Raw genomic sequence first — 9,596 nt, forward strand, 5'->3', positions numbered from 1 at the left:
ATTGAAAAAAAGGTCCGTTTGAGTTATAGATGTTAATTGCATTTCTCAAGGATATATCGAAGGAAATCTCAATAAAATGTCAAAATTGAAACGATGTATGAAGAATAATAGAACTATAAATAGGAAGGATAATAGCTTAAAAATACAATAAAATCAATATTGATAAGATTATGGCAAGAGGTAAAAAGGATGTCACTTAAATACCCTAAAAGAGGTCACACAAATAGGTATTGAAATGCTTAAATGGATCCAAAGTGAGGGTATCTTTGACAACGGTTGGCAGGTTACTCCAGACCCGAGGAAATGAATGAATTGAAGTGTTAAGGCTAAGCTAATCGAACGCACGCTATATAATGGAGATCAATGAGACTGTACTACAAATTCGCCATGGGACTATGCCTACACAGACGTAGCGATGGGTGCTACTAACATCAAAATATAGCCTACCCGTGCTCTCCGTGTCCCTCTAAAACTTAAACTCCACGGCCAGCTCAGTGAAAGACTTGGACAGTTTCCTATACTGTCTTCATACTCAAAGAGTTACTTACCAAGTAAATTATCGTACAAGTAACCCGAGCTTCAATTAACACGTCACCTAAAATCACATAATACAAGGGGTTATGATAATTGTACATTAAAATACATTTGATGCATTCAGTCAGTTGTCTAAAATAATCTTTGAACCTATTTTCCTGGTGGATGTCTACTAAGTACAATCCTTACGCGTGGGACGCACAAAGGTCATCAATCAACAATTACTTGACCACAAACACGCAAATAACCCAGACGCAGTGTAGACGCTGATTTCTAGATCAGCTACACGATATGCATATTCATGTTTAGAATTAAAACCGTGAGGTCGCCCATGCTAAGGCACAGTCTCTTACATTACCAAAAGACTACTTAATAAGATAAGTAAGACCTCTGTCTTAATGTTTGACTTTTACTGGCCATTTCAAGATATTATGTCTTCAGTTTAATTTTAAGCCATACATGTGTAGGTAAATTACACAGTGCAGAACTAATAGTATCAGAGTTGTATCTTAATCATTTACAGGACATCAGTGACTTGAAATGACATTAGTAAACGAAGTAGACCAAATATCAGAGTTGTTTCTTGATTAATTAATCATTTCAAAGGAAATCATTGACTTTTAAATGACGTTAGTAAAGGAAGTACACCTAATATCAGAGTTGTTTCATAATCAGTTTAAGGACATCGATGACTTTTAATGACATTAGGGAAGAATATAGACTAAATGTGAATACAGTAAATGCTGAAGAACAGCTCCTGGTTCAATGATGCGGAGTACCAGCACTGCAGTGCATAAAAAATCTGAGGGGAAATGCACACCAACAAACAGCGGTGCTTTGGGTAAAAAAAAGTCAGACTTACTTTAAAAAGATCTTGGCTCACGTTTAGGGAGTTTACAAAGTCACTTTTTTTTAAAGTCTCATAGTTTTCCCCTTAAATCCTGAGGCAAAATACTGCAGGTGAGTCAATGCGTTAAGTAATAAAAAGCATTTTGTTAATTCCAATTGAGGAATTGACATGAAAAGTTCCATATGATTTGTTACATAAATATATAATATAGTCGATGAGAGAATCACAGTGTCTCTCATGCCTTGTGTCATTATTTTTTGCAGCATGTAACAAATAACTCCAGGTTTTTGCATGCTTTGCAATATTAACCAGAAACACGGCAACTGAATATAGCTTGTTACAGTTCATTGCATTTGTAAAATGTGTCGACTTTAACATTTTATCTGGACTGGTTTACTAAATCAACATTTACAAAAGAGAAACACAAAGCACAAAATTTCATGAACCAAACAGATATAATGCTAATTTTGCCCTGAACCAGTCAGCCTGAAACCAAATTATCGAACCCCCCAAACGTGAAGGATTAAATTGTAACTGGTCCCCTTGTTCTTCACATTAGTTGGTTACACAGACCAGTATTTCTGAGAACTTATATTTAGCACTTATATTAAGAACTTATATTAAGCACTTATATTAAGAACTTATATTAAGCACAGGAAAGAAGCCCTGCACTCGAGTGTGAGTTTTGCATCGTAATGTAAATAATTGACACATAAATTACCGTATTGATCGCTAATGACAGAGCCAATTAGTCAATTTTTATGATTGTCCATTTTGAATCTTAAAAGAATCGGTAATTCACACTCATTGTAATTTCTTAAGTAACTTTGGTGTGTTGCCGATAATAATTGTAATGCAGGTGAAGCGACGGTGAAGGTGCTTGTAGGTGAAGCGCCTTTGTGAAGGTGATTGTAGGCGAATCGCCTTTGTTAAGGTGTTTGCTTTGGGAATAAAGAAGTATGGTCCTGTCTCAATTGTATCTGTCCCCTCGTTATTGTCCCCGTTCGTAGATGCTGTTATGCTGCTGGTAGGCGGTAAACCTCCGCGAAAACAGATCGGTGTCACCGGCCTTCTAAGGCTAGACCGCTCGCCGGCGTGACCACTGGACGGACAGATGATGAGCTTTTTAATTGGTAAACTACATGACAATACGGATGATTCACAAGAGTGTTCCTTCAAGAGTTTGCCACGCATTGGCCAATCATAACGTCCGAAATCTGTCTAACCTTTCCAAACGCACATTGGGTTGACAAATTTCGGGCTTTGTGATTGGCCAACGCGTTGCGAACTCTTGGAGGCGCTATTTTGAACCGCCCGAATTGTCAAACTAAATAACTGCGGCCTATTAACACCCTAATTCGGATGAAAATACATGTTCGATTTCTGTCAATATTGCGCGATGCCTGGTGCATCATTAGCAAAATTTGAGATTTCACCAGCTGCTTGTTCGCCGTTCCATTGAATAGCACGTGATCTAACTTTGGAATTAATTCTCTCGTAGACTTGTGAGGTTTCAGCAGAGAAAATTTAGGAGCATCTTGATTTCTTCTCGTACCACGCTACGCACAGGGTGTAGTCGATAACCCGATCTGTGACTAAGAGTCATGTCCCAGGCATCGATAATAGTCACATTCGGCATACCACTGAATATTGTTCGCATGACCCGATCAAGCTCGTGGACGTAGGCGTCGGCCAGGAATAATCCCTTGGACCCGTCGGCTCTGGTGTTGGCCGACTTGAAGAAAACTGGGCTAGGACTGGGTCCGCGCAGCTGCAGTCGCCGCACGGCCGCTTGGATGTGCCCCATCCTCGAAGCAAAGTAATTCACGCTGTTCGTGGTGAAGTGTGCCCAGAAGTTCAACACCACTACCGTGCTGGGCCCTCCTGGCAGCCCATCTAGTTCGTTCACCGTGAACTTGACGTCGTGGAAGTTGAGCCAGTTGTTGCGGATGGGGAAGTCGTGATGGCGAAACGTCAGCGTGATGTTATGCACCGTGTCGACGCCGTACAGCGGGCCGATAACCTTAGCTGATTTACCCGCCCGCTGTAGTTTCATGGTGGGACCCAGATTGCCAACTAAAAATTCCAGCCACTGCCTGAGCGTGGAGTCACCGTAAAAGTACAGACTCTTGTTCCGGAGACACATAAGGATCTGCGGGATATTGAACGACTTCTCTCGGCACACTCTAGACCTCCAAGAGTCTCTGTAATAATAGCCAGCGGCTAGTGATGGGGGTTTAGGAGGCAGTCCTGGTTTGCATTCCGGTAAGCTTTGGCACGGCTCGTTCGTGATTCCTGGGGCTGAACATAGAATGATGACCCAAGTAGTTTGGGCTTTTTAAAGAGGAGGTCATGGATGGACTCGTGCTCACGTAGGCCTACAGGCGTCAAGTTAAGGCTGCCTAGAGTAGTATGGTTAAACTATAACGTGCACAGGCGCAGAGACTATCGTTTATTTTAACACTTAACTCACAGATTCAAATCGTGTCTAGCCACTCACGTGGCATTTCGTTAGTGTCTTCTTGGCCCAAAGTTCCATATACCGGCAGCAACCAAAGAAGTGTACACCCAGCAACGGGTATTCCGTGTATATGCATGGGGGGTGTGCATGTTACACATACGTGCTTACGCTACAGAGCTGGATTCAAACATTTCGTGAAGAGGTTTGAAGAAATGGTGGTGAATTGTCAATAAGTGTTATTTTCAAAAGTACATTTTTAATTATCAGTTATCGATTAAATCAAGCCACATCTGTAGGGGAAAGGTGAACAAAATACTGACAGCTGTACCTTGTGATGTCATTAAAACTAGCCTCCACCTGTGATCCATGAATCATTCTGCTCTCCCTTAGGAAAGTAGAATGTTCCACGGATCACAAAGGAAGGCTAGCTTTACTGCTCCACTCAAATGATCAATATTTTGTATGGCACTCCCATTGTGTCTTCTGTGGGTTACGACTGTTAGGGGGCGGGAGACCGTGACGAAAATGACTTCACCAAGTTGCCCCCCCCCCACTTTGATTCTCGATCTCCAAATCCTTTTCAGTCGGATAATTTCGGCCACGACCTCAGCGATCTTGCTCCAGAATTTCCTGCCGGACTGTTCTGACCGGGCCCATGATCTACAGATCACATGGGGAAATTGGAACGAAGAAAAAGAAATCAGGAAAACATACCTCGAGGAACCACAGATACTGCTCTGATGGGACCAGCGTTGGACAGATAGGCGAAATCCTTAATGCCCCTGTAACGATCAGTGAAATGAACACTCGTGTAAAGTTTGTATGACCCAGTATATGCTACTGGAAAATGAACCTTCGATGGGTTCGGAAAAACGAGGTTTGCAATAAATTGTTAATATGATTGGTTAGAAGAAACCAGTGAAGGTAGAAACTTGAACTTAATATTTAAAAAGGTCCTTAGTGTTATTACGGTCTTAAACAAATGGCAATAACCAAATGAAATGCACTAGCGTTTCTTGATGTAAAGTAAAATTCTTTGATTAGTGTACTATTATATTCGGAATAGAAAAGGGTTTATGATGTGAATTTTCCAATTGAATGTTTTGTGCAACTTTTAAATGAAACAAGGCTTTTTGATTTTTTTTTGGTTACAGTAATTAAAGAATAGGTCACACTTCCGGAAACATAAGTCTGTTGCTGTTGTGATGTCATAACAGGAAGTAGGACGCTATCCAAATTATGCATTTCCGTAAAAGCCGACAAAAAAAACAAAAAATAAACAAAAAACCCCACAATGCCCTGAAGATGTGAGACAAATGTTCAAATCAGATTAAGGGTGAAACAAGGGTACTGCATTGTTGAGGCCCTTAGGGTGCAGGTGACATACTGCGCAAAAATGAAACTGTGCAAAGTCCAGTGTCCGGTGTTGGTGAATTAGACGATTGCTTATAACTGTCACTGATTTTCATTAAGGCCAGGGATGGCGATACACATTTTACGTACACTTTCCATGCTGCTATTTCGTCTGGAGTCATGATCTTGTTGAAGAATTCATGAGACGCGCGCCAGTCACCCCTGTGCAAAGAGATCGCTGAACAGGGCAGGGTCGCAGGCTTCAGACAGTACCAGTTGGTACCAGCTTTGGTATCGGAATAGTCACAGACTTCAGTGGGCGATAGGTAGGAGTAGGCCACCTCAGGGTTAGTTGCAATGAACGGCATTTCACTGACCATGTGGCAGGGCGTGTACTCAGTCGTACCGTTCGCGGTGAACTTGGACACGTAGTTGAACCTGACGGGCTGGCGTTGGATGACGCCCCGCAAAGCTTCCACATACTCCGCGCTGTGGACGAACGACACTTGGGGCACTACCTGACCGGCCCACGTTAGTGTTAGTCGGGCAGTGTAGCTCCCGTTCCCGTGGTCGGTTAGCTGATTAAACGGGGCGCTCGCTTTCAGCTTATTCGAGCGGATCAGAGGCCACAACAGGTCACCGCCTGTCTGTTTCGTCACATTGTGGCCGTCGCGGACTTCGATGTAGAGCTCTAGCACGTCACATGTCTTATAAGAAGTCTTGGGATCCTTTATGTAGAAAAACGAGTTTGAAGCAACAGTCGGATTTGTCAAATTAATTGGGGGTTTAGAGCCGTCATCAAATGCTACCGGAGAGGGCGGTGTCTTCTTTCGAATTGAACCGATCTGAGTACATAAAAGTAAAAAGATGATAAAAGCATTTTTTTTAAATGTAATCAAAAGAAAAGAAAGCCGACAACGTAGGGAAAGGGCTTTATAACGGCTTTCCCTATAAGCTCTGAGGTGAAATTATTGGGTAGTGTGGTGTGGGATATGATATATAACTCCAGGACTAGCACCCTCGGCGATATCCCTGGGTGAGGGTAATGTGCATTTTTATTGCCTAGTCACGTGATCGCTCTGGGCGAATGAAATTACAGTTTTCAACAGACAGTATAACCCCCCCAAAAAATGAAACCCTCTCCACTTCGAAATATTTCAACGGAATCTTTCAAAATGTCTCCCTGTGATGTGAATGTGATTCTGTTGGTATTGACATTACATTTGAAGGGGCGTCAAAACTGGGGTTCTTACACACACACAAAAAAATGCTACTCAATTATGCAACCCTATATCGAGGATTTTTCCAGGCCCATAGGAAGATTAAAAATTCTTTGTGAAATTCATGTTAATCAGAAGTAGATAGTAGAATCAACCGTCCTACTCTGCATGTGACGAAAAACTACTAACCCACGGCACAAACACCCCCTGAACATTTGAAATGAAATCAGTTATACGATTATTTGTACAACGTTTTCAACACGAGTGAATCAAAGGAGTATTAATATGGTTAACCTCAAGAAACAGTTTGGAGCAGCGGCGTATCTAGCTTTTGGTGTGTGTGTGGGGGGGGGGGGGGTGGGATCCAAAAGCGAATGCGGCTTCGGGCTTATTCAACATGGTGTTGGGTTAGAACAAAATCAAAAGCCTTAAGGTCCCGACATCCTTGCTTGTATTTGCTGGTGTTGTTTTCTTCGAGCCGGATTTTGAAGACTTCCTTGAAGTTTCTTCTCAATCTTGTTACAGGTAACACTGAACCTCAAATGTCGCTGCAGTTGTTTTTAGAGAGGGCCAAACACTGTGTGTACTTCTTATAGCGCAGAGGTCCACACTATGCATGCCGCACTTGCTCACAAAACCGGCAGAATTGGTCTTTTGAGTTGAACTAGCCTTTTGTCAAGGCCTTCGCAGCTGTGTTTATGTGTAACTGCAAAGCAGCTGTACCGGAGACCACATGCACGAGTGGCGCAGCCACGAGGCCTTTCCAACTTGTTAGGAATTTCTTAAGTTTTTCTTTATGTTTTCGAATTTTGCTACCCCGTAACAAAAATCTCAACCAATCACAAGCGAGGGGGGTCAGCACACATTAACCTATTATGCAAGCTGAAAGTGTACGAAAGATGGCGAGCATTTCAAGTGTGTCGGCGGGCCGTGAGTTGTCTGAGCAGTATTTGGACAGTTGTTATGAATATGCTGCTGGAAAACATCACCTTGCCGAGTTTAAACCGTTGCTGTGTTAGGCTATTAAAGCATCTGTAGTGTACGCGGGCGAGACGTTTTCGTCTCTACCCACGGGATATGCTAAGAGCTCCATATTATAAGCACTGCCATTTTTGCTTTGACCATTCGGCCTTTATGAACTGCTACTTGCTAGTGTTACTCCAACGTCAGAGCCATCCCCCACCAACAAGCATCATAGTTGTCATCTCACCGCTTATTGCCCTCGTGAAAAACCAGATGGAAGCATTGCGTAAGCTTTGGAGTTGATGCCGTTTTTTCGGAGACTCGTCTGCTTCAAATATTTACATGACATTATGAATAATGCATATGGGAAAGCTTATGAATAATTCACCACAAAAACATCAAAATCAATTTGGAAAAGGCCTCGTGGCTGTGCCACTCGGCTTTGCAGTTACACACACTCAGCCACGAAGGCCTTGACAAAAGGCTACAGTTGAACTAGCAAGCGGCGCGCGTGCGCGATATACATGACACAATAACAACGATTAGCCAAAGCACATCACTAAGGAATTTTATTCTCTCCTTTCTTTTCATTTTGGGCTTTTGGTGGATCATTTTTGCATTTTTCAAGTTAATTATGGAATGACGAAAAAACAAAATCCCATAGAACTGTTAGTTGTTTCGGTACCAGAACGGGCCTTTCAAATTCAGAAACGCATGAATTTTGGGCAGTTATGGGCCGAAATATCATGGTGCATCGTGTGCGATGAACAGCTCCAAAACGGTTGTGATTTTACACATACAATACAATATTGATAATTATCTTCCTTTTTCATTAATTGTACAATTCGAGCAAAATATACCTTCTATTCAACCGGTGGCTGTCATTTTATGCTTTCCAAGAACAACGCTGGAACGCACACGCAAACCCACACTCACAACTATGAACCAGTTCAGACAATCCTGCCATTTCTTGCCGGGCCCTCCCCCGCCTGGCCCCTTCTCAATGTTGGATCTCAATGCGCAATCTGCGCTCCAGCTCGACATGACAACATTGACCGGAAGAGTGGGGGACCTGGAAAGGATATGGCTATTGACACGTGTCCCAACAAGTTTTTCCAGGATTGTCAGAATGTATATGTGTATGCGGCGAGGTACTGCTAACTTTACATCCTTGGGTGTCGTCAATAGGACAATAAAAATTTAAGGACTCTAGACCTCTACTTAGGGCCGTACCCGAACGGGCTTCCAGAGCTACGGCTAGGTCTATTGTCTACGCGTCTCCACGTATTTCCCAATGGAGCGAAGACCTAGACCTAGCTCTCGACAAGAGATTTGGATGCAGCCTGAGTTGACTTAAAGTGGCATCAAGCTGAAGTACAAGGAACACTTTGCTAATAGTCTATAAAATGTTTGTGAATTATCAATGCTGCGCAAAGACATAATTGAAATGATTGCATTTCTTCTTCACTTACCGAATACAGCGCATAGCATGCATGCGGGTATGACTATTGACACGTGTCCCAACAATTGTGTCTAGGATGGTAGCTGGTCTCAATACCTTAAAAACCAACAATTTATTTTCTGTTCATTTCAAGATCTACTTTGCACAACATTCTCTGTTGCTGTGCGCACCCGTTTGTTGACGTGCAACAATTTCAATAAATGCACGTGATATGCTATTGGTGTATGCTGGTTCTAGTGCTGAAGAAGGATGCGATTTGTACATTTTCAAACAGGAAAAATCCTGCCAACTTCTTATTTACATCTACTAAGCACGAATACAAAACACTTGTTTTCTACCTTTACAATGTTCCCCTTGAAGTACCCAGGATGGCTCATCATGGTCAACACGGAGCCAACTGCAAAGAAAACTGCGACCATCAGGATTGCGCGTACCGATTGCCGACCAGGCGGTTGACGACTCCATCTGTCCACGCTGCGTGTGTCACCGCCCGTAAGCGCCGATGCCCCCGTTTTCCCTCTCCAATGGTAAAGTAGAGGATGTTCCATCTTCGTGTCCTTCATTTCTGGACCATTCTATCAAATCCTTCTCGATGTGGGGTCATTTGAAAATTGAAATATAGGAAAGTTCCAAGACCCCCAGGCTAATGGACGTAGGCAGATTGGTTCATGTCACTATCGACAGGTTAATGGAGACTGGTTTCAACACTTAAAAAGTTCTGCACTTTATTTTGCAGTGATGTTTGATTGCCAG

The 9,596-nt window shown here is 42.7% G+C and overlaps 1 protein-coding gene across 1 annotated transcript; it reads right to left on the reverse strand.

Moving 5' to 3' along the window:
- Window positions 1-2,897: 2,897 nt before the first annotated feature.
- LOC110978481 (NXPE family member 3-like) lies at window positions 2,898-9,281 on the reverse strand. The gene is made up of 4 exons (XM_022233507.2): window positions 9,182-9,281; window positions 5,349-6,043; window positions 4,560-4,627; window positions 2,898-3,685 (listed from the first exon to the last, which is right to left on the reverse strand). Exons 1-4 carry the CDS (start codon window positions 9,260-9,262, stop codon window positions 2,898-2,900), a joined length of 1,632 nt encoding a protein of 543 aa, XP_022089199.2. The 5' UTR covers window positions 9,263-9,281.
- Window positions 9,282-9,596: the final 315 nt, after the last annotated feature.

This window comes from Acanthaster planci, linkage group LG12 (genome assembly GCF_054643075.1).
Source record: "Acanthaster planci isolate LZ-2023a linkage group LG12, COTS_SCS, whole genome shotgun sequence".
NCBI classification, from domain to species: Eukaryota; Metazoa; Echinodermata; class Asteroidea; order Valvatida; family Acanthasteridae; genus Acanthaster; species Acanthaster planci.

Excerpts from the sequence above, each read along its gene's own strand:
- LOC110978481 (XM_022233507.2), bottom strand. The coding sequence starts at position 9,262 with ATGGTCGCAGTTTTCTTTGCAGTTGGCTCCGTGTTGACCATGATGAGC. Across the intron at positions 6,044-9,181 it reads TCAAGGGGAACATTGTAAAG|ATCGGTTCAATTCGAAAGAA; the intron begins GTAGAAAACAAG and ends TTATGTACTCAG. Across the intron at positions 4,628-5,348 it reads GAAATAGCAGCATGGAAAGT|GGGCATTAAGGATTTCGCCT; the intron begins GTACGTAAAATG and ends TGATCGTTACAG.